We start from the raw sequence: 26,409 nt of genomic DNA on the forward strand, positions 1-26,409 counted from the left end.
TTTTTAGTGTTTTTTTCGATGAACAATACGTTTTTTCGGAATTCTGAGTACGCCATCAAATCGGACGTCTAATTTTACATAAAAGTCCATTTGACACCAAATTTCTATCTCATCACCGTTTCAGGCTGCAAATTATTGAAAAACTCCTCTTTTATCGCATGTTCAAAAATGGAAGGGGTCGTACCGCCCGACCGTCACGAGATATCAAAAAACGGACCTCGAAATCGTGATCAGGAACAAAAGTTACCCCTTAGGACAAAGTTTCACGCAAATCGAAAAGGGGTCGGGGCAACTTTTGCCGGTTTCGTGTGAGTTGGTAGAGAATTACCCAATATAAATTATGAGTTTTTTTCAATTCATAAAAAATAATACCAATTGAAAGCACATTTGTTAACCATTTTTCAATGTATTATATTTTTTCTTTAATTATCAATAAATGTAAAAACTGTCAATGTTCGTTGGAGTAAACGGGAAATACTCAATTTTTACATTTGTTTGTAAGACCTTATAAAAAATCTAGAATTCAACTGGCGGAAATTCTTTAACATTTTCCAAGAGTACCGTGAAATTTCAATGTTTTGTAAATGGCATGCCGCGTAATTTCGATTTGTTTTGCCGTGAAAAAATCACTAGCCCTAAATATGGCCAATGCAAAGATTAAAACACATGAAAAATGAGATTGTCTCAGTGTTGCTCAATTAGTCCTCGTTTTACAATCTTCGATATCTCGGCAACATGTAGTCCGATTTTTAATGTTTAAAATTAACAAATGTGTAAAATTTTCTTATCTTTCCATTAATTTTTAGGACGAGCCATCTTTGCGGTTAACTTTACGTAATTGGCCTGGCCGATTAGAAAAGAAGGATGATGGAAGTAATCACCGTGATATTCTCCAGGATGCTTCCGAAAGGTTGGCTGCGCTAGGGTTAGAATAGATTAGATAAGATTAGAAATATTATTTTCTAACAAATTTCAGAGTTATCGCCGTTTGAAAAAAGAAGTTTTTCACAAATGGTGTCAAACAGACGGGGGTGATACGATTTGGATGAAAATCACCATTCTTGCTAGTTTTGATTGTTTAAACAGCTCCACAAAATTTAGGCTTGATCAAAACAAGTCGACTTTGAGTGCTGATACGTTTGAGGTGGAATAACCCAAAGAAGTTTCAATTAGATGTTAGTAATATTTTTTTAATATTCTTTAGTTGACACCATGCCGGCTCATCACAACCTGTCACCATTGAAAGTGCAGTTGCGCTGGATTCCCAAACTACATTTCTTGCCACCAGTGTCCTTTGAGTACCGTCAAGAGCAAATTTGTGCCTGCACCAGAACCAACTATAACAACCTAATACACAGTGCAGCAGAAGCGTCATTTTGTCTTTCGTGTCTCGTCAATCATATCACGGCGTCAGTGTCCCGTTCCGTCACGGTCACCTGCAAGCCTTTAGTTTTCAGTACAGCAAAGGGTTAGCTACAATCCTACCTTTACGTTACGTTCACTCTTCCTAGCGGTGGGTGTTCGGAGGATTACGAGGGAGGTGCAAATTTTCCGTGCGAGAATCAATAAAAATTTGAATAACTTTCGTGTGGACTTCGGCATGCTTATGTTCTAACACCACAAAATTTCAACGGAAACGGAAACTAACCGAAAAGGAAGCAAAAAAGGGACACTCGTTCTACTATTTCTACATAGTGCTTCAAAGTAGTCGGTATACAAAAGAGAGCGGAAGTGGTCTTCTACACGTGTAACTAGAGAGGGGATTAGAAGGTGAGGGGCGGGGCTTACTTTAACCTTGCGGGCGGCTCCACGCCACCGATCGCTGGTCAGCGTCTTGCGTAAGATATTCTTTCTATTCATGCGGAACGAGATCTGGCGGTGGAGGCGGACGCCACTTTCGAGCTGGTAGAACAGCTCCTGCCGTTTGAGCTCCTTCTCCGTCAACTTGAGCGGGTTAAGCGGGTTAGTAGCGCAGCGCAGGCAGCAGCGGCAGTCAGCCAGCAACGACATTTTAGCACGCGGGAAATGTTAGTGTGGCCAATTGGTTTCAGGACAGGGAGGCATGGTTTGAATTTGAATTTGAGGTTAGAATTTTGAAGAGGGGAGAAATCGTTAGTTCCGATTGTTAGCAGCGGCTTATTCACTCTTTCTCTAGGTTAAGAGGATGGTGGTTAGATACTTTCTTGGCTCTAAAAGGTTAGGCACCTTTCTAGATCTAGTGTTTCAGTGTTAGCATACTGGTGCTCGTGTTAGTTTCGTGCAAATCTCGAATATCTTAAACGCGCGATACTCACTCTTGGTCTCAAAAGAAGCGATGAGGTGATGGAGATACAATAGTAACACAGCAACAGTACGACCGGGTTGAGGTAGTAATCGGAGCCGAGATCGCTCTCAAAGTTGACGTTCCGGATGTCCGTCAGGTTGTCACAGCTGGAGGACAGTATCGGCGTGAGGGAGAATATCCGCGCCAGCGTGCCGTTTGCTGGCAGTAGCTCCTGCGGCCATGGGTTCTGGTACGCAAGGAAGCCGGTGATGTGCACGACCAGAAACACTAGCGTTATCCTTAAAACTACGCCGAAGGCTCTGCGAGATAGGACAAAACATTTATTTGTGACATTAATCATTTGTTTCATCCATTACTCACCTATCCAACTCCTTGTAGCACGCCCACCAGGTGGCCGAACCCAAAAATATTACAAAATAGATCCCACTGGGGACGGACGGCTGCAGAACGGCGGCCAAGCAGAGCATCGCCACGCTCAGCACGACGCCCAGCTTCGTGAGGAACGCCAGCTTTTCCCGACTCACCGGATTCGGACCACCGACGCCACACCCCAGCGAGAGCACTTCAGGCGCCTCCAGCGAGGTTGGGCTGGTGGCCGTTCCCGGCCCGACTTCGTCACCGATGGCCCCGTTGGCGAGCTTCTTCAGGACGCCGTACACGATGCCGGAAGTCAGCGTCATGATGATCTCCGGCGCGATCCAGTACACCACCATGGACGCGTTCAGATCTTCGAATTTGACGAGTCCGACGTGCCGCAGCAAGATCTCCGTGAACTGGCATTGCTCGATCAGCTCGTAACCGAGCACTACGAATACTATCTGGAAGGCGATTTGACCCAGGAGCAGCAGAATGCTCACGGCGATGTAAATCTTGAAGTAGATCCCCGTGGAACCTTTGATACTCCGCGGCGTGGCCACTGGCACGAACGGTAGAGCGAGTAGGAAGATCAGATATGGAAGTGATAGTCCTACCGGTCTCAACAGGCAACCTGAAAAGAGAGAAAAAAAAGAAGAAAATTAATTACTCCTCGTGGCCGATAAAATTAGCATAAATGTGTGTGTTTGCGTCCTCCCGGCGGGCAGATCTAACTCGGTGACATTTATGTTAATCGTTGTAAATTCATCCCACTATCACCCATCCCAAGTTGGAACGTAGCAGCACGCACGGATAGAAATCCTGTCCGGGAAATCGACAACATTGTTCTCGATTCGTTCTGAAATTCGTTTCAGAATGTTGTCGACCAGTCGTCCGGTAACATTTGCATCAAAATCGAGAACAATGTTGTCGATTTTGAGGCGTCACGGTTGGTGACGTCTGGCAAAACAGAAAGCACGCAGCCATCCCGAACGGTTTAATCGGTTTTTGAATTGACCGTTGGTTTTGGTTTTTGAATTGACCGTTGAATATTTCTTTTGGTTCAGTAAAACAGTTGATTCGTTTTTTTTATTTATTGAGGCATAAAATACATCATTAATAAAAAACTAACTCTCTCTCTGTGTGTGTGTGTGTGTGTGTGTGTGTGTGTGTGTGTGTGTGTTTGTTTGTTTGGAATATAAGAATACAAGAAATTAGTGTTTTGCCAATCAGGAAATATGGGAATATGGGTATTAAAGAATGAGGAGTTTTTGAGAATTTGGGATTTTCTGAATCTGAGAATCCCGAATCAAAATTAAGGAATTTGTGATTTTAGGAACTTGATATTATGTTATTTTAGAAATTTGGGAATATCGGAATTAGAAAATTTAGGAATTCAAGAACCTGATAATGTGGGATTTTGAGATTTAAGAATTAAGGAATCAAGGAATTAAGGAATTTAGGAATTTGGGAATTTGGGAATTTAGGAATTTAGGAATTTAGGAATTTAAGAATTTAGGAATTTAGGAATTTAGGAATTTAGAAATTTGTGAATTTGTGAATTTGGGAATTTGAGAATTTGGGAATTTGGGACTATGGGAATTTGGGATTTGGGGATTTTGGGAATTTGAGAATTTGGGAATTAAGGAATTTGGGAATTGGGGAATTTGGGAATTTGTTTATTTGGGAATTTGGGAATTTAAGAATTTGGAAAGGGACCATCCATAAACCACGTGGACACTTTTTTGGAAATCTCAACCCCCCCCCCCTTCGTGGACAATTGTCCATACAAAAAAAATCTTTTTTGTATGGACCGTGGACAATTTCCCAAATTCACAACTTTGGGAAATTGGGAATTTAAGAATTTGAGAATTTAAGAATTTGGGAATTTGTGAATTTGGGAATTTGGGAATTAAAGAATTTGTGAATTTGGGAATTTGGGAATTTAGGAATTTAGGAATTTAGGAATTTAGGAATTTAGGAATTAAGGAATTAAGGAATCATGAACTTTAGAACCCAGGAACTAAGGAACTTTGGGAACCTGAGAACCTGGAACCCAGAACCTTGGGAACCTGGGGAATCAAAGAATCCGTGAATCTGAGAACTGGGAACCTGGAAATCCTAGGAATTAGGAACCTAGGAACTCAGGAACCTGGGAACCTGAGAACTGGGAACCTGGGAACCCAAGAACCTGGGGAACCTGGAAACCCAGGAATTAGGAAATAGAATCAGGAACCTAGGAACCTGGGAATTTGATGATCTAAGTAACCTGGGGACCCAAGAACTGGGAACCTGGGGAATTTAGGAACCTGAGAACTTAGAACCCAGAACCTGGGAACCTGGGATCTTAGAACCTGGGAACTCAAGAACCTGGGGAATCTAAGAATTTGGGAAATGAAGAACCTGGGGAACTCTGTAACCTTAAAATGTAATTTAAGAATTTGGGAATCCGAACCGGGAATTGGGGAACCAGAACCTGGGAATTTGTTTATCTTGGGAATTTGGGAACCTAAGAACCTGGGAAAGTTGTGAATTTGGGAAATGGGAATTTAAGAATTGGAGAATTATTAACCTTAAATGTAAATCTGGGAACCTGAGAACCTGGGGAACCTGGGGAACCTAGGAATTAAGAACCCAGGAACTCCAAGAATTCAGGAACTCAAGAACCTAGAACCCAGGAATCCAGAATTTAGGAATTTAGAATTTAGGAACCTTTAGGAGGCCCAGGAATTAAGGAACCTTTAGAATTTAGCAAATAACGAACTTAGGAATTCCAGAACCAGGACTCAAGAACCCAGGAACCTGGGAACCCAGGAACTCAAATGATTTAGGAACTTAGGAATCCAGGAACCCAAGAACTAAGAACCTGAGAACCTAGGAACCTGGGAACCTGAGAAACCTGGGAATTTCATGTGAACTTGGGGATCTGGGGGACTTTGGGAATCTGAACCTGGGAACTTGGAACTTAGGAATTTAGGAACTTAGAATTTAGGAATCCAGGAACCAAGGAATTTAGAATTTAGGAATCTAGGAGTTTGGACTTCAGGAATAAGGAATCATGAATTTAGGAATCCCAGAACCTGGGGAATTTGGGAATTTAGGAACTAGGAATTAGAATTTAGGAATTTGGGAACTTGAGAACCCAATTTGGAATTTGGGAATCTTAGAATTTAATAATTAGAATTTAGGAATTTGGGATTTGGAATCCAGGAACCTGAGAATCCAGGAACTGGGAAACTGGAAATTGGGGAACCTGAGAACTGGAAGTTAAAGAAACTGGGAATTTGGGAACCTGGTGAATTTGGGAATCAAAAGAACCTGAGAACCCAGAATCAAAGAATTTAGGAACTCCAAGAACCTGGGAACCTGAAAGAACCCAAATGGAATTTTGAACCTGGGGCACTGAGAACCTGGGAATTTGAGAACCTGGGAACCCAAGATCTTGGAAATTGGGAATTTGGGAACTGAGGAATTTAGGAATCAAAAAATCAGGAATTTAGGAATTTAGGAACCTTGGGAATTTAGAACTTTAGAACAGGAATTCAAGAATTTAGGAATTTGGGAATTTAGGAATTTAGGAACTTAGGAATTAGAAATCATTGGAACTTTAGGATTAGGAATTTAGGAATCCTTAGGAATCAAGAATCCTAGAACCTGAGAATTTAGGAATCAAAGAACCTTGGGAAACTGCAAATTGTGGGAATTAGGAGAATTAAGGTAGTCCAAGAAATGGGAATCTTGGGAATTTGGGAACTTAAAGAACTTGGAGAACTTAGAACCTTGGGAACTTAAGAATTTGGGAATCCAAGAATTTGGGAACTGGGAACTTAGAATCTTGGGAAACTGGAGAATTTGTTAATTTGAGAACTGGGAATTTAAGATCTTGGGAACATGAACTTTGAGACTACGGAACTTATATTTAAGAACCTTTAGAACTCAAGAATTTGGGAATTTCAGAACCTTTTAACCTTAGAATCTTTAGAATTTTAGAATTTTAGAACCTTAGAATCTTAGAATTTTAGAAAATTTAGAATTTTAACCTTAGAATTTTAGAACTTAAAAATTTTAGAACCTTTGAACCTTTAGAATTTAGAATTTAGAACTTTAGAATCCTCAGAACTCAGAACTCCAGAATTTAGAACTTTCAACCTTTTGAATCTTTGAACTTAGAATCTTTAACTCCTTAGAACCTTGTGAATCCCAGAATCTTAGAACTCCAGAATTTTAGAATTTTGAACCTTTTGAATCCTTAGAACCTTAGAATCTTAACCTTGTGAACTCCAGAACCTTTAACTCCAGAATCCCAGAATCTTGTGAACCTTGTGAACCTTAACCTTAGAATCTTTGTGAACCTTAGAACCTTAGAACTCAGAACTTTAGAACTCCAGAACTTTAACTCCTAGAACTCCAGAACCTTTAGAACCTTTAGAACCTTAGAATCTAGAACTTCAGAACTCCAGAACTCCTAGAATCTTTAGAACCTTAGAACCTTTAGAACCTTTAGAACTCAGAACTCCAGAACCTTAGAACCTTGTAACTAGAATTCTAGTATCTTAGAATCCAGAACTCCAGAATCTTTAGAATTTTAGAATTTTAGAATTCCAGAATTTTAGAATTTTAGAACCTTTAGAATCCTAGAACTTAGAACCTTGTGAACTTTAGAATCCTTTGAATTCTAGAATTTTAGAACTCTAGAATTGTAAATTTTAGAATTTTAGAATCTTTAGAATCCTAAAAATTTAGAATTCCTTTTAGAACCTTAGAATTTTAGAATCTTAGAACCTTAGAACTTAAGAATCAAGAACCCAAGAATTCAAGAACTTCAAGAATTTAAGAATTTAAGAATTTAAGAACTCAAGAATTTAAGAATTTAAGAACTCAAATCAAGAACTTTAATAATTTAAGAACTTAAGAACTCAAGAACTCAAGAATTAAGAATTAAAATCAAGAACTCAAGAATTTAAGAACCTATTAACCTAAGAACCTAAGAATCCAAGAATTAAGAACCTTAAGAACTTAAGAATCCAAGAATTTAAGAATCCTAAGAATCCCAAGAACTCAAGAATCCTTAAGAATCCTTAAGAATTAAGAATCCCAAGAATCTCAAGAATCAAGAATCCTAAGAATTTAAGAATTTAAGAAAATAAAATAATAAGAATTTAAGAATTTAAGAATTCAAGAATTCAAGAATTTAAGAATTAAAAATTTTAGAATCTGAAAACTTTAGAATTCTAAAATTTTAGCAATTTAGATTTTTAAGTTATGAAAATGGTAGTATTAAAGAATTTTAGAAATTTGGAATTTTAGAATTTTCTAAGTTCACAATTTTATGATTCAAGAATCATAGACAATTTAGATTTTTAGAAATTAGGAATTGAAGAATTAGAAGAAAGTTAGAATAGAGTTTTGTGGTGGTAAGGTGTAACAAAGTGTGTGTGTGTGTGTGTGTGTGTGTGTGTGTGTGTGTGTGTGTGTGTGTGTGTGTCCCCGTTTGAGTGGATTTTCAGCGCCTTTCGCACGACCGATGGGCTTGACCGAGATCGCCTCCAGGATGCCGACGGAGCTCGAGTTCGATAGATGCGTCTCGTCATGGAACAACCCAGACTGGCACGTGGATGATGTTGACCTCTTTGCCGTGGTCCGGAATGAAGAAGTTGGCGTCGCTGCCTGTTGCGGAATGAAGGTCGATAAGATCAGTCTATTACGAATGTTGGGAGATTTTTTTCATTATAATTTTATCAAGCTTTCGAGGGACGCACCTGCACGGAGGAGGAGGAGGAGGAGGAGGAGGAGGAGGAGGAGGAGGAGGAGGAGGAGGAGGAGGAGGAGGAGGAGGAGGAGGAGGGAGGAGGAGGAGGAGGAGGAGGAGGAGGAGGAGGAGGAGGAGGAGGAGGAGGAGGGAGGAGGAGGAGGAGAGGAGGGAGGAGGAGGAGGAGGAGGAGGAGGAGGAGGAGGAGGAGGAGGAGGAGGAGGGAGGAGGAGGAGGAGGAGGAGGAGGAGGAGGAGGAGGAGGAGGAGGAGGAGGAGGAGGAGGAGGAGGAGGAGGAGGAGGAGGAGGAGGAGGAGAGGAGGAGGAGGAGGAGGAGGAGGAGGAGGAGGAGGAGGAGGAGGAGGAGGAGGAGGAGGAGGAGGAGGAGGAGGAGGAGGAGGAGGAGGAGGAGGAGGAGGAGGAGGAGGAGGAGGAGGAGGAGGAGAGGAGGAGGAGGAGAGGAGGAGGAGGAGAGGAGGAGGAGGAGGAGGAGGAGGAGGAGAGGAGGAGGAGGAGGAGGCTGCCCAAGTGTCCAGCTGCAAACACCACCAACAAAGTCGTTTCGGTACCTGGTTAAAAGTGCTTCCGGAACTGTCGAAATCACCTGTCCGGGAGAAGTGTCAAAGGCCGCATCGCCAGCGTCGGTTCTTGAAAGAAATGATCGAAAGGACCAGTACAGGTTCAGTTCTGAATGAAAGACGAAACCGTTGCCAACGGACACCCTCGACAAGGCAGACAGCGCAGTGATTGCATTACCAGAACCTACCCTCCTCTGTTAGAAGACATGAGGACAACGGAAGCACGGCAACGGCTCGTTGATGATTTCCTCCCGATGGACAACATTTTCTTTCTCGGCGGCCGTGGAGCAGGAGGATGAGGAGATTCCGGCGATGCAATCATTATCGCTCTCCGTCTCCGAGGGTGGTTGTTGGCAACTGCACTTTGGATCACTTTTGCCAGAATCGACGCGGGCGGAGCGGATCGACATTTGATTTTCCCGGTCAGGTGATTTCACCACTTCGGAGAGCACTTTACCCGAAACGCCTTACCGGAACGCCTTTGCTGGCGGTGTTTACAGCTGAACACTTGGGCAGCAACACTCCATTTGGCCAACACCCTCCAAACGGAACCTGTTGTCGGGACACCGGCAAGGATTTTCTTCGACCGAAAACAAAAAAACTTAGCACAAACGGCACAAACAAACTGTCATGTTTTGGTTGACGTTTTGTTTTAGGCTGCGTTTTGACAGATGTTACGCTCCCCAAAAAGGGTGACGGAAAAAGTTTAGCTTTCGAAAACAAAAGTTCCGCATTCGAAAACAAAAGTTTTCGAAATCGAAGAAAATGTTTTCATATTTGAAAACATTGTAAACGAAATCGAAAACAATCGATGTTGTCGATTTTAAAACAATTAGTTTACGGTTTTTCGGACAGGATTTCTATCCGTGCGTGCCCCCACGAACGTGTAGATTAATTACCTTGTCGTGGCCCGACAGCCGACATGCAACAACCAGAAACTGATTTGATTGATTATCGATTTCATGAACCGCCCAGTTAGCACACGAACCTGTGATTTAATTTTCATTCATAAAGTTGGTTGGGCGTGAGACATTCACCACAAGCCAAATAGTGTTGAGGTGTCGCACCTTAAAGAGGGGCAAAGGAGTGAACGAAAATAGAATAGAAGAAGGAATAGGAAGTCTCTCGGTAGTAGGTGTATATTTCGAACGTATAAAGAACCTAAACATTATTGGCGGCAGGTCACGCTCACACCGGAAACGGGGACGCGTTGCCTCGCCGGACGGACGTACTATGTTGGCAAATATTGAATTTTTCTATTCTTTGGGGTAGAGAAACAGAAGGTCAACCCGAGTCCAAGTCATCAAAACACAGCTTACTGGTTACAGTATTAAGCTCTGTATAAAAAAAAACTTGCAAAATAATGCAAATTAATAATTAAACATTTTCAAATGTTTCAAAGAAAAGAAAAATATTTTGCAGAGCAATTCCAACTCAAATCAAATTTTCTGATACTTTTGTTCCAGACCCATTGAAATCTGACAATGAAACTTAGTAGACATGTTATCCTAAGCTTATATAAGCCATGTTTGTGTAAATGATGTCGGTTTCACTCGAAAATGACATGTGAGAAGGGCGTAGGTAGACTATTTAAATATTTTTGTATTTCGTAATTTAAAAATAACTGTATCTCGAAGCCATTGCATCGTATAAAGAAGTGGTCAAAGACAAACTCGTAGGAAATTGGAGGGCTTTTTGAAAAAATACACTGAAAGAAAAATACATGCCACTTTTATGAGATTTTTCGATTTTAATGTTTAAAAACTAAATTTTAAGATGCTGCCACGATTTTTTTTGGTTCAAAATGTTTGAAGAAATAGCCTGTAACAAAAAGGCTCACGAAAAATAAAAGATGTTATGTCTCTCCTAAAAAATACACAGATTATTTACCAAAACTGTTTTTTTTATTGGTCTAAGCGTCAAAATTTTCAAAAACCGATAGTCTGAATCGATTCTCCAGAAAATTTTACATTATGCGTCCAATCCAATTGTGAAGATAAAGCGGTTTAAAAAAAACAACGACAGGGATTTTGACCATTTTTTTTGCCATTTCTAGACAAAAATTAAGAAAATGATAATAAACAGCATTATTTTCATATTCTAAAAGTGTCATAATTTTCTCAATTACCGTGATTTGGAATGCATTTTCGGATTCTTCGGGCAATTTTCCAGTGAGTTTTTAGATAATAAATATAAAAAAAAAATCTCCAAATTTATAGGCATTTTCAGTAGAACAAATTTCATATAAAACGTGAAAACTTATGATTCGTGCTTCGACTTCATTTTAAAATGCAATATGAACCAAAATTTGATAAACAGACTAGTTTTGACGAATTTTAAGCAAAATTCTGACTTTTCAAAATTTTACCTAAAATTAGTATGTATTTTATTAAAAAACTTATAAACTAAGTTAACTAAATATAAACATTGTTTTTTCCTTAAAAACTATATCAGCAACCTAAGTGATGGTATTGTCCGTTTCTCTCAAAGGTACACGCCGCGCGGCATTTCAGAATGTGCCGCAGACATTGTTGCCAGCGATTTTCTGACCTTTGGTGCAGTAAAAGACATATCCGGCAACAATGCCATGCGATTCGAAGAAGAAGATCAACAAAAACGCACAGTGTGGAATTTGACAAAAGTGCGGCGCGTCGTTTCAAGGCTGATTTGCCGCGTGTCTTTTTCGGGAATACGCGCAATATATTTGACGTATAAATTAAATTTGACGCTTCAAATCTGATTATAGCATTAAAAAATATATGACTTCGAAACCCCGAAATTCAAAACAGTAATTTTCAACGCAATTATTTTTTAAAACACTATTGAAAAAAATAAAAAAAATGTGTTTGGACCTTGTGTGGCCTACCCCAGTACAGGTTTAAAAAATATTAAGCTTGATACAAACCTTACCAAATCGAAAATGTTTCAAAAATAAATTGAAATTTACCACTTATTTTTTGAAGTCCTACCTAATTCGAAGAAATAGCCTACATACCAACACTAAAAATTACAGTGCTGAAAAGTTCAACTTGTCAGCACTTGTCAACGACACTGACTCTCAGACACTTAATTGAAGCGGAAAACCAAAAATTTCTCTTAAAAAAAAAAAACAATTAAAAAGTTTTTATGGGATTGCAAAAAATGTTGCATCTTATTTTTTTGCAAAACTTGATTTTTCAGCTCTCGTAGTATTTATAAAGCTTCGCAGAGCCGACTAGTGCTGAAAAAATCATCATTTTCCAACTTGTTGTGTAAACTACTATTAAGTATGGCGTAAGCTTTGTTAAATATTTGCATCAGTCTAATTTTTTTTTAAATCTACAATTTTGTACAAGTCAACTAATATGTTCCAACATTTTATCATCATTTCTTTTATCATTTTGGAAAATGTTCGTAATGTTTCAGATGATTGTCATTTGAATTAAAATATGTTTTTTTTTATGTTTAGTACCGTACAATTTTTGAGACATTTCTTACGAGGTGAGTTCCCTGGTTTTCTGAGAAAATAGCATGGTCATTTTAAATTACGAATTTTTCACAAAGTGTATTCTACAAAGTGGATCTAGAAAGCCAATTTTAGCAATATTTCCACAAATTCTACTTTAGTCTCGTTATCTTAAGCCAGTGTATCTAGACCAACCTTGATGACTTATTGGTCTTAACAAAATTTCGCTAAAGATTCAATTTTTAATATCGAAAATCGAACCAATAGTTTCCGCGATCCAACCGACAATGGAAATCACAGGTTTATTAGGCTGATGCAAATATTTATAAAAGTTTTTTCCACTCCTCATACTAATATTTTGTTTTTCAAAAGTTACAAAATTTCAACGAAATTGAAGTGCATCAATTTAAAATGCATTCCCTTGCGCTTAGAATCATGTTTAGCATGTTTGGGTTTATTCCAATTTCTGTAAACTTCAAATATAACATTGATTAAAAATTGCAAAAACTGCAAAACAACTGAACTGATCTAAAATGCTTTTTTTTCTCACTCAAATGTTGAAACTATGGCTTGTATTTTCAGTACACATATGTTTAACCCACACGATTTATTCAAAAATCCTTCTTTCCTAAACCAGATTTTGCACTATGGCTCAAAAGGTATCTTTTTTAAAACCAACTTTTATTGAAAACTTTAGTAAGAAAGGTAAACAAATAAATAAAAAAAAGTTTTTTTTGTGTACCTAGTTTTCCGAAAAGTCCTAATAATAACCTAAAACTTTGCTGAAGACACCGAATGGATCAGAAACCCCTTCTTAAGATACCGAATTTCATAATTTACAAATCCATTTGGTATGACCAGTCCCCAAATTGAATGGACATTTCTGCTGACATGGGAAATGCTAGAACAAAGTTTCATCCAGATAAAAAAAATTAAATTTTTTAAATTGCGAAACGGCATAACAAGTTAACAAATGATCAGCACCTTCAACCCCTCGGGAACCACTATTATGTTTTCCCTGCACTGATTCCCCCTCCCCCACGGTCAGGTGAAAGGACACCATGATCAGGAAGTGAAAATCACTGCACGACGAGCCACCAACATAGCCAGCTGAAGCAGAAAAAAGGACAACAAAGCAAACAAACAAACCACGTGGAAAAGCTCCTTATGTAAGGCAAAAGGATAGAAAGTCCGTGGTTTTGTCAGGTGATATAGCCCATAAAGACACTTCCCCCCAACGACCCGCTCCGGTTGGCGTTTGTGTTTATCCGTCCGTTTTACGATCTTTTCCTTTTGGTGCGTTGTTTTTCTTTTGTTTGTTGACGGTCAGAGCTAAAGGTGAAAATTGTTGTAACCAGCGCGCGGTTGACTGACGGCCCACAGCATAACGGCGCTCATAATTGGGCCGGGCAGCATAACACAGTTCTGGCGAAATTATGACAAAGGTGGCATTTTGAAACCATTTCCCAAATGAGTTTTTGATTGGTCGTAAGAATCCCAGTCCCAGGATGACCTAGTTTCGTTTTTTTGGACAGGACCATAAATCATCAAAATTCTATGACGAAACCCGTTTTTTTTTCGGGAGCAGGGAGTGGTACTTTGTTACATCATACGAATTTACTTACATATTGCCAGGATGAGCGGTAGTATCAATCGCTGAACCACCAAACAGATAAAGTAGTTGGCCATCGTTCCAGTGCCGTGTGCGTGATGCTGAAATTTGAACAAACAAAAAAAATTGCTTTAATTAATTTGTACATGAGCTTCGGAGACACAAAGAGAGCGGGAAACGCGATTTCAGAATATGAATTAGGGCTAATTACTCCCCAGGTGAATCCGTTCACACGGGGTTTGCTACTCGTGTAGGATAGGTCCTGTTGTCTGTGTAACCTCGGACACTGACCACGGATGTACGCAAACTCGTTGGAAAAACCACTCCGTCAAACACCTCTAATCCTAGACCTAGCCTCACTAGATTTTAATTAATTAATGCATATCAACTCTTGAGCATCACTATACGTTCGTGCTATTAGGCCGGCGCGGCTTTTGCGGGACAAGAAAGTATCCATCACATGTGGAGTTCGTCACCATCAGGTTCCTCGTTAGCAGGTTTGATGCATGCATCAGACATCAAAAGGGTATTAGCGTACACATTACCAAGTAATTACCACCGACGACACACACGTGGTGACAGGAGAAGAGTGGATTTCGTGGAAATGAAAGCAAAACGGTTGTGGCAACCTCAACATAAATCAGCTTAGGTAATGGATGGACGCGACATTCATATGAACACGTGTGTGACATTTATTAGCTTCTGGGTTGGAAAATGAAACCAACTACTTAATGGGTTGGGGAAAATGACCTGATTTTTGACAATTAAATGAAGAAAAGTGTGGGCTAAGCAATTTCCCAAAAAAAGTTAAGAAAAACCTTATACAGGCAGTATGCTAATGACAATCAAAAACGAGCACCTCAAAAAAAAATTAAAAAATAGAAATTTCCAATAAATTTGCTAAACTCTTTGAAGATTTAAGGTTTTTTTACCAATCTATGATACAAAATATCAAAATTTATAAAATTAAAGACTTTATTTTATAAAACAAAAAAAATGTGTAATTTTCCATCTAATTTACACTTTTTTAGATGGAAAATTATACATTTTTTTACCGATCCCAGAAGGTCCCGGTGGCAAACCTAAAAAGGTTAGGTCGTTAGCTCAGTCCAGGTGTAGGAGTCGTCTCCCTGGGTCCTGTCCTGGTGGAGTCGCTGGTAGGCAGTTGGACTCACAATCCAAAGGTCGTCAGTTCGAATCCCGGGGTGGATGGAAGCTTAGGTGTAAAAAGAGGTTTGCAATTGCCTCAACAATCAAGCATTCGGACACCTAGTTTCGAGTAGGAATCTCGCAATCGAGTACGCCAAGGCAATGCTGTGGAGCGAATAATTTCATTTGGTTTGATTTGATTTACATCATAAAAGAGGTCATATTTACACAATTTTTACTGTGAATATATTCTAAATATAATACAATCAATTTTACACGGGTTTTCAATGACAATTTCGGGTACACAGCAACCAAGGAAGTTGTTGTCTTCTTATTCCGAAAATGACAAATTGACAAACTTGCCCAATCCTGCAAAAGTCTGATTATCAAAATAGTCTAACCTTAAAATTATTATGTATGCACTACTTTAGAGCATGAATAAAAAATAATAGCGATAGTTCCCGTAGTTATGAAGATACTAAAAAGTGTGTAATATATTTCTTGGTGCAAAAGCTCTGGTTGTTTTTTTTATGCCAATGGAATTTAAAAAAAATGAAGGGGAAGGGGGAACAAAATCTTAAAGTAGAACTTGAAATGGCAATAAAAGCTTTTAGTAAAAAGTATTCCAAAACCTTAAAATTAATCAATTGGTTCATCAGACCTTTGAACAACAAAAAAACTCCAAGTATGTTTAAGGGGTTACATACATGTATATCAGCAGAGCACACACTTCAACTTTTTTTTAAATTCTTCTTTCAAGGCATTAAAAATACATTTTCACCTACTAACAAAAAGAATTTAAAGATATTTCGTTGCATCATTGCCGAGATATAGCAATTTCAAATTAGTAGTTTCAAAAAACGGGTGCCACGATATCTCAACACTGTCTTGACCAAATCGGCTCAAAATTTTGGTGAAGACTCGTTAAACCGATTCCGTGTGCATGACGAAGGCCGATTTTCAGTAAGTTTATTTTAAAAAGAGATTTTATTTATTTTATTTATTTGCGTTTAAGGACCACTTAACTCAAGAGTCATTCGGGTCTGAAATTAAAAAGAGATAAAAATATTTCTGTGTTTTTTATACAAAAAAAAAAAACCGGTAGTTTTCGAATTTTGTAAAGCAAATTTTTAAAATTGGGCTTCGTCATGCACACGCGATACATCTTGAGAGGCTTCACCTCAAATTTCAGCCAATTTGGTCCATACTATCTCGAGATATCGTGGCACCCGTAAATCAACTCGGGGTTTAGAGAAAAACGCCAACAAAGTTTGACAGCCCGCTTTGCGCATGGCAAAATTTAGAGCTTAAATCGTCTCTTACTCAGTTTAATCACGAAATATCTTCATGAAACTTCCAGGAGTGATTAATAAGTATCTTTTGAATAAATTTAACAAATATTCTGTAAATTGAAATTTTGTGATTTTCTACATGTATGTAACCCCTTAACAGCTGAAGAAAAAAAATTAATAAAGATTCACGTTCCAATGGTTAGCCCAATACATTTCCTAATCATTAATCAGTAATAATACATCTGAGACGGGTACATTTTTTTATGTCAGAAAAAAATTGTAATTTTACCACTGTTCTGGTGTAATGCCACTTTTTCTGTCTAAATTGAGGTAAAATTACAACATTAAAGAAGTAATATTCAACCTTCCAAAATTACACCTTCCAAATTTATACTATTTTTTACTGTGTATTTTTTTATTGTGGCTTTGTGGACTGTTAATTTCAATTTCTATATGCAACTAATAAAATTGTAAATGATCCATGATCGGAAACGATGGGAATCGGGCAAATGATTTACAAAAAAAAACTATATTTCTTTGCCTCTCCCTCAACGCCGACCAGATCCGAAGGATAAAATCTTTAATTATGATCTGTACCTTTATGATTATGCTTTATGATTTTTTTTTTTTGAAAAAATAGTGATTTACGAGAAATATCCAACATTTTATCAAGCAATCCTAAACGGATGTAAAATTTGAAAAAAATGTCAATTTGAGTTAAAAAGAACATTAGTGACATGTTTGATAAAATGCATGTTTGCGAGTTAAAGCCATTTTTGAGTTAAAACTAAAAAAAAACTCTGAAAATGTGTAATTATACAACTTTCTGGTGTAATGCCACTTTTTCAGTCTAAATTACGTCATAAAAAGGGTGATATTCAACCTTCCAAAATTACACCTTCCAATTTTACAAAAAAAAAATTACTGTGTACGAAAATCGACTAACCGTTTGAAATGTAAGTTCAAACGGTTGAGAAAATTTAACACGAGTTTATTTTTTTGGCATTAAAAATCAGATCAATAATTTTCGATATATCATCGCTTGAAAATTGAAGGCCGAATCAGCATTCAAAATCGGAACATTTAATCAAAAAATCACAAAAGTAAATCTCAAATTCAACTGAATTTCCAAAAATTATATTTGGATTTTTTTTCAGCAGATTTCCGAAACTTTCCGAAAATTACTTTTTTTGTTCAAATAATCATGATTTTGCGAAAGAGTGCATAATTAGCAAAGGGAGCGCGCGGTCTTAAAAAATCGGAATGAAAAGTGATTTTTTGTGTGATTTTTTTGCGTGAATTGTGTGTGTCGCTTGCGGGCGGTGGCACGCACTTGCTTCACAGGATCGATCGTGTTTTTATGTGTCCTATTTCTTGCTAGCAATGATAATATCAGTCCGTCCTTTATCATCGTTGATCGGAGGGCACGCCGCCGGTTGAGTTTGTCGTAGTAATTGTGTTCCAAAGTAACAAGGTGTTAATTGTGTTTCCTGCTTCAGTTGATTGCGGGCGGCGATGCCACGCGCTTGTCTTACTGAATAACTTTTGTCTTGAGCGTCATTTTTGTTGAGTGATTGGTGTTTTTTGTGCTTTTGTAATCGTAATTATTTGTTTTGTGATTTTCAAAACCCTTCGTATATCATCGTTGATCGGAAGGCACGGCGTCGGGTAGTAAATTGTGTATAAATTTTTCGAATAACAGGGTTGTTACGGAGGAGTCGAAAAAAAATCCGCGCCAGATCCGCGCCGACCTCAAAACCCAATCCGCGCGAAATCCGCGCCATATAAAAAAATCGCGACAAACATAAAAGAGAGTAACATAATGAATAAAATTTTAAACGAAAAAAGAATAATACTGAAAGCATTACTGATCCGTTGATCAGTTGTGGATTCATATCCCACCTGCGCCAAGTGGAACCTTTTCTGCCATTTCTGAAACAATATTAACATTTTTTGTAACACTTTAAATATCGTTGCTTTAAAAACAAATTCAGGAAAAAAAAATTAAATTCAAAACTAATTTAAAACCCTAAAATAAACAACCAAATAATAAAATCTAGGGATTTTGTACTTGATAATTCCCACCAAAATTTTACGCTGGAAAATCGAAACACGAAATTTATTTTATTTTCTTCTCTAAATTTTTCTAAACTAAAATACGACTCCAAAAATTTAATAATTTAATAATTTAATAATTTCATAATTTAATAATTTAATAATTTATTAATTTAATAATTTAATAATTTAATAATTAATTAATTCAATTATTTAATAATTTAATAATTTAATTATTGATTAATTTAAAAATTCAATAATTTAAAAATTTAATAACTTAATAAATAAATAATTGAATAACTAAAGAACTTTCATAAAACAATAAGAATTTAAGAATTAGAAAAAAATCCATGTTATTTTTTTTAAATTTTTCAATGTGAGAATTTAGGATCGTTTTTGAGTCTGCATGTTTTGGCAATTTAAATTTATGAATTCTATTTTTTTTGTTTAATTGAATATGTAAATTCTGAAATTTTCAATTTTAGACGGAGATTTTAGCAGATTGCTAAGTGGATTTCGTCATGTTTTGATAATTGAGAGTAGGACCAATTCCACCTAAATCAGAGTGGCAACAGAATCTTTAATTTTTTTTTAATAAACCGCAAATTTCAAAATTTAAATATAAGATTGAAAAAACTTAAAAAATCTAAAAAGAAGTAAAGCTTTTTGAAATTCTGAAATTTTTCGAATTTTGAAATTGTAATAAATATGATCGCTCAATATTTATTGTTTGCTATAAATGAATAAGAAATCTCAATACATTTTTAAAAATAAATGCTCCTTAAGATTATTTTTAAAGATTCGTATTGAGAAAAAAACAATGAATAGTTTTCAGAAAAAAAAATTCTTCATTAACAACTTTTTAGAAATTGATGTTTTTGCACTCAAAGAAAAAGATTGAATTTATTTAATTGCTTATAATATTTTCCTTTGTACCTAGAAAGAAATTCTAGCGTTCTCAATTATTTTATTTATGAAAATTGCTATCCGCGCGAAATCCGCGCATGAACAAATTTAGCCAGCAAATCCGCGCCAGATCCGCGCGATACGCGCCATCCGCGCCATCCGCGCGATCCGCGCCGTCCGTAACAACCCTGGAATAAAGATCTATTTTTTACGGTGAATAAGCCATTTCTATATAATGATCGAAAGACGCACTGACATTTTGGATCGTCAAGTTAATAGTGGAGCAGAATAACTGGGTGTGAGTGATTTTGTGTGTTAACCAGAAAGACCTTCCCATTTCGTCGTTGCTCGGAAGGCTCGCCATTTTATATGTTGCGTAAAACGTTCTGAGGAATTTTTTCAGGACTTGATTCCGAGACCTTCAACACCTAAGGAACTGGTGTGTAAATTTCCCCTTTTTCGCGAGTTTGGAGAATTAGGTTTTAAAACAGATTGAGTTTTTGTTATGACCGATTCGAGATAGCGTCTTTAAATAGATGGCAAGAAAAGGTTTATTTTTTTGAATGACAGTGAAAACAACAGAATTCAATAAACAAGCTCTTATAATGCTTGTTTATTGAATTCAAATAAAATCAGCAAAAAAATAATAATGAGGTACAATGATAAATTCAATCTTTTTTATAAATAAGTGTCATAGTATCACTGATATCTGATAACTATTTTCTACTACCACTCGACTGATAACTTAGTAATATGAAGTAGACAGTAGTTATCAGTGAAATGATCAAATCACAACTCTATTTTATTGCACGATGACGAAGCTTTGCCTCGTAATCCGCGCCAGCCAAGGGAATACAAAATGACAAACATTCACACGGACCACTCTTCGTGTATGCGTAAAGCGTCTGTGGATTTCCACTGACTGACTGCATATAAAACAAATTTAAAAATACTATTCTGATGACTATCGTCCAAAAGCCGTCGTGATGGTTGCCCGATTCGCAACAATTGGCGTCCATCAGGTAGTCGCCGGTCGCCGGCTTGGCGGTTATACAATAATTAAATAAATAAATATACCCTTCAATTACGGTGCAAACAGCCCAGAGTCTGGCCCGGGCGGCTTGTGCACTTTAATTGCTCAACGACAACAAAAAAAAAAGAGAGAAATTCCACCCACAACAAACACACTAACACGAGTACAACAATGTTGATAACACGATATGGACAAATAGTAGCACTAGGTATTGCATCGTTCGTGTGATTTACCCCCCCATGCCCAACTCTAAACTATAGAGGGCAAAGTAAATCGACAGACCGGCAATTTCACGGCCGAAAGAAAGCAACAAAGACAGCCAGCTTGGTGCAACAAATCCATGTCCATGTGTCCAAAGTGAAAAGTGACAGAACTTTTGCAATCGATAGTATTGATTGCCAAGGGTTGTGAATCTTGCAGCACGTGAAACCTTGCTTTACATTTGCGATGGGGAGGTCGGGCATCGATGGGTTAAGGACATGGGAATTTTAAACTACCATGGATAATGAAACGTTGTAAAGTTTTTAGTTTTTAGTTTTTAGTTTTTAGTTTTTAGTTTTTAGTTTTTAGTTTTTAGTTTTTAGTTTTTAGTTTTTAGTTTTTAGTTTTTAGTTTTTAGTTTTTAGTTTTTAGAGTTCGACTTGCGATGCCTTTTCGTCGGGTCGGTAAATTTTTCGCGTCCGTTGTCGATGTGCAACAACAACAAAACCCTATCATACCATTTCATCTCGATACATCGTAACTCGTCGTTCGCAAAGTTAATCAGTACCTCACTAAACATCAATCATTCAAAACTCGTGAAATCATCTCAAGTTAAAAATTACACTGTTTAACCCTTCAGTTTTAATTACAAATGATTTTGGTTCTATCTTTCCACAGCCGGCTGTCTAAGACTAGACCATTTCATTTAAAATTTAACAACAGATAAACGGAAATGTCTCATCCGCAGCCTCCGATTGCTTGCCTTGAGAATAATACAAAATACCGTTCAACAAACACTATGATTTTGGGTCGCATCATCATCTTCTATGATGAATCCTGACCAAACACCCTATCCTACTAACAAGTTTTCAGGTTCCTGGCGCTCGTGGGGTGTAAGCACAGAGTAAATCAGCTGCCCTAGTAGCAACCTGCGCTAACTAACATTCCCGTCCCTTAAAATCGAGGTCTACAAACTGACATGGCGGGCGCCGTTGGTGGCCAATGACTGTTACCTATTCGCAACTGATCTAGCTTTAGCAATCATGGTGTTTTATCTTTTCAGCGCATTCATACATGCTGTTGATAAGGGAAACACCACTAGATCATCGAAGCCTATAATCAGTAGTGCTGAAAGGATATTACGGTTCTGTTCAGCAACGGAGGGGCAACCATGGGTGATCTCTCATGCTCATGCTCATGCTCATGCTTTAGTTTTTAGTTTTTAGTTTTTAGTTTTTAGTTTTTAGTTTTTAGTTTTTAGTTTTTAGTTTTTAGTTTTTAGTTTTTAGTTTTTAGTTTTTAGTTTTTAGTTTTTAGTTTTTAGTTTTTAGTTTTTAGTTTTTAGTTTTTAGTTTTTAGTTTTTAGTTTTTAGTTTTTAGTTTTTAGTTTTTAGTTTTTAGTTTTTAGTTTTTAGTTTTTAGTTTTTAGTTTTTAGTTTTTAGTTTTTAGTTTTTAGTTTTTAGTTTTTAGTTTTTAGTTTTTAGTTTTTAGTTTTTAGTTTTTAGTTTTTAGTTTTTAGTTTTTAGTTTTTAGTTTTTAGTTTTTAGTTTTTAGTTTTAGTTTTTAGTTTTAGTTTTTAGTTTTTAGTTTTTAGTTTTAGTTTTAGTTTTTAGTTTTTAGTTTTAGTTTTTAGTTTTAGTTTTTAGTTTTTAGTTTTAGTTTTTAGTTTTTAGTTTTTAGTTTTTAGTTTTTAGTTTTTAGTTTTAGTTTTTAGTTTTTAGTTTTTAGTTTTTAGTTTTTAGTTTTAGTTTTTAGTTTTTAGTTTTTAGTTTTTAGTTTTTAGTTTTTAGTTTTTAGTTTTTAGTTTTTAGTTTTTAGTTTTAGTTTTTAGTTTTTAGTTTTTAGTTTTTAGTTTTTAGTTTTTAGTTTTTAGTTTTTAGTTTTTAGTTTTTAGTTTTTAGTTTTTAGTTTTTAGTTTTTAGTTTTTAGTTTTTAGTTTTTAGTTTTTAGTTTTATTTCTTATTTATTTCAACTTTCGCTGGTGGTCACACAGATTCTTGCCCGTTCACCACTACGAGGTGATGATGTCATGTTCTAACTAACAAAAAATACAAGACTATCACAAACTCGGGGAACGAACCGAAGCTGCCCGCGTACCGATTATGAAATTTGAATGAATGAAAAGCCCCTCTGTCACAACGCGTGTGTGTGTTCTGTTGTTGCGTGTCACACTAATAAAAGTAGGGGAGGAGGGAGCGGGATTCACACAAATACTGAAATTTTGATGAAACTTCAAAGCCGTGGGCTTGCTATAATAGGTGTGTCTCAAGCTGTACAAACACGCACGTTTCGATGATACTTTTTAGAGCAAACTTGAGCCGACGATGTGGGGCCCTTCGGAAAAGTTTAGGAACGTCGAGTGTGGCAGGTTCTGTAATCTATTTGGGGTGGTGGTTCTTTCCTACCTCAAGCGGGTAGCTGGAAGAGATCGACGAACTATAACTGGGTGATTGGACGAGCTAGACACTGAGGAGTAGAATCATTATCATGCCGGTTTGACCTCCTGACACTGACATAATCGTTTTCGCGCAAGAGTGATATTATAGAATGTTCTAAGAAGAACAGTCATGTGATTCAAACTTCAAATAGCGATGCAGTTTTCAAGGAATGCAAAGTATTCACCTGTGATTTATTGAACCAACAAGCTTCCTGTGTTGATGGATGATTCACACAAGATAATAGCGATAATCTTTTCAATTAACATTAAACAGACAATTGTGAGGACTGTTGACTGTCCAGAGTAACAAATGTAACTCATTACTCACTTGACCACTTCCAGTCAATTTCCCAGAATGAACACTTTTTCTTCTGGCATTCATCATCGGAGGTCGTTACGAATCTGACAAAACTCGAATGGTGTTAACGAAGTTGCGAAAATAATATTTATAGAACATGTACCCCCCCGTTGGACGACCGGACTCTACACTCTGTTGGAAGCTGATGTCATCCGCCACGCTGCGCCGGCGATGTCTGTTATTGTATACACAGTTCTGGGTCGCACATAGATTAACACCGCACTGGACTGGACTGTGCTGCAAGTGTTTGGAGATTCGCCGAGTTAAGAATGCACGCAGGTCGCACGCGGAATGATAATGACGAACGGACTCTCCGCCCTTTATGCAGGGAGGAATCGTAAACTTTGATACGAAATTGTTGAGTCTCATTTGCATGTACACGAGCCCGCGCTGGGAATGGGTTTCACAGCACTTGATAGTGTCAACACGAGACGGATTGATTGATTGTGCTTGAGTGAATGTTTGGTTTACATTTGGCGAAACAAACACACAAGAAGTGATTTGACAAAGTGGAATGTGTGAGCTTCTTACCGACCGGCTTTCCTGAACAATGTTGGACATTTCGAGAGCAAACATGTCAATTAACGTGGAGAAGGGAACTGTTCGAACATGGTTAACTATCAATTAACACATTTTATGCAGCAACACGATATAATATTTAGATTTGGCGAAAAATGACCCTTACAGATTGCATACTTTAAAGTGATTTATATTTTATCTGAATTTAAGTTTTTTTATGCAATGTTAATACAAATTAGTTTTTTGAAACGACTGTTGATTGCAAATAAATCAACAAATTAAAAAAAATCATCTATTGAAAATGAATGGTATTGATGTATTCACTAAAACTTATTGTCAAAGTTAGAATAAAAAAATGTGAAAAAGCCAAAATTCGCTAATATTTCGTTTCAAAAATCGCTCCTTCTAATCTAATCTAATCTAATCAGACCCTAGCGCAGCCAATCTTTCGAAGGGATCCTGGAGAGTGCCTTAGGTTAGATGACGCCTAGCACTCTTCTTGTCATTTATTAACATTTGTAGTGCGCCATTGCATTAGAATGCATTGAAATATCACAAGCGTTAAAGCGGCCAGGCCTACTGCGTAAAGCCGTATCGCAGAGATGACTCGTAATTGGGTTGAGTTTGAGCACTGATTGTTCGAACAACAACACAATTCTGAATCGACAGGGGAGGAAGAAGCGTGGGGACACACCACCATACGCTCCGTGATTTTGGTTGTATTCGTTGGGAGCACCATGCTAAGAAGGTTTGGTACTCCGGGACCCTCTGGGACGGGACATTGTATTTCCACGAATGCCCTGGACACTATTTGCCGTGGTTATAGCGCCACAACTCGCTCAATGATCGGGAAAGGCTTTTCGAAAAAAAACAGCTTCAAACATTGTATGGATACTTGATGACTGAACCAACGATGTCAAATGGCTGCCCTCACACAGTAAAAACCGGGTTTCGTGTAGAATTCTAGAGTTTTTTTTTCTTTAGCCTTTCTCAATAAAGAAAAGTATAGGTTTTACTTTAAGGCTGGACTTCATTTACATCTTCGTAAATAAGACGAAACAGCATGAATATTAACCGGAAAAATCGCCAAAAAATCACACTGCATCGATTTTCGACGCTCTATCGATTCACCTTGACAGAACTCGCCTATCTACAACCCTCGAATTTTGAGAAAATAAATTCCGTGGAGGTCGAGTGATGTTCGTATGTGGTAAAATTTTGCAAAATTTTGTGTCGCGCCGTTCCAGCTCCCATATATCCGATTTCGATTCTTCTGAATGCAGATGAAAGCTAGTGTGCTGAACCTGGGCGATTTGCCACGCAAATTTCAAAATATCCATCTGTTTTTGGATGCGGCCAGACTTTTCAACAAAATACACAGTTTTCAAATGAAAATATGGTCAAAAATTTTCATTTTCATATCTTTTATTAATCTCAAAAATTGCATTTTTCCAGCTCTACAATCTCCCAAATTTTCATCCAGATTCATAATATGGTTCTGGAGTTAGAGCCGTTTGATTAACCTACCATAAGAAAAAAAAATCCCTTAAAAAAGGTAAAAGCCTACATGGTAACCTTCGCCAGTTTTTTCATTTCTGATTTTATTCGAAATTTCTTACTACATTCATAGCACAGACCATGAGTGAGAATCTGAAACAAATTCGACATCTATCGGCAATCCCTATCAATTTTTAGAACGATTTACTTTTTGCCTTTCTTACTAAAGAAAGGTATAGGTTTTACTTTAAGGCTGGACGTCATTTTCATCTTCGTAAATAAGACGATACAGCATGAATATTAATCGGAAAAATCGCCAAAAAATCACACTGCATTGATTTTTGACGCTTCGTCGCCAAGTCGACAAGTTGTCAAGTTGAGCTTCGAATACTGGCGCGAGAATGCTGGCGCATTTATGTCTACCGATGTTTCCTTCAACATGTAATATATCGTAGCTTTTCGGTTTCTTTTGCTCTGTCCGTTTTTGCATAACTGTCCAATGTTTATGCAAAAACTTTTTTGACATAGGACATTCATCCGGGTACAAACAATTTGTCTTCCGTGTGCTCCTAAAATCGCCTTTTAGTAGGCTTCATTTTGTCGTGATTTCATAAGTTTATTTAACAGAGTTCATCGGATTCCAATAGGAGCTTTCGAAGCTTCTAAGCTTTATATCGTTTTCAATGCTCGCGACGCCAATGGCTATCTACCTAAGGTATTGCGATTGAGTGTGTAGTGGTGCGGTTGTAAAAATAGCTACACCCTTACCAAAAATCATGATTTTTTGAGTTCCAAATCCCACTTTTCATACGATTTTTTGAGTTCAGGTACTACAACCATAAAAATGGTTATATGGGTTGAACTGAAAAATTCGTATGAAAAGTGGGATTTGGAACTAAAAAAATCATGATTTTTGGTAAGGGTGTATCTCTGACTCTC

At 37.3% G+C, this 26,409-nt stretch overlaps 1 protein-coding gene across 1 annotated transcript in view; it reads right to left on the reverse strand.

The window, feature by feature from the left end:
• Positions 1-26,409, reverse strand: part of LOC6036130 (piezo-type mechanosensitive ion channel component) — a 93,715-nt gene that overhangs the window by 43,015 nt on the left and 24,291 nt on the right. The window contains 4 exon segments of the mRNA XM_038257031.1: positions 1,789-1,944; positions 2,295-2,583; positions 2,645-3,272; positions 14,036-14,123. Coding sequence (XP_038112959.1) covers positions 1,789-1,944; positions 2,295-2,583; positions 2,645-3,272; positions 14,036-14,099 — 1,137 coding nt within the window. The 5' untranslated portion in view covers positions 14,100-14,123.

The sequence above is a fragment of the Culex quinquefasciatus genome, chromosome 2, assembly GCF_015732765.1.
Source record: "Culex quinquefasciatus strain JHB chromosome 2, VPISU_Cqui_1.0_pri_paternal, whole genome shotgun sequence".
Taxonomy (NCBI): Eukaryota; Metazoa; Arthropoda; class Insecta; order Diptera; family Culicidae; genus Culex; species Culex quinquefasciatus.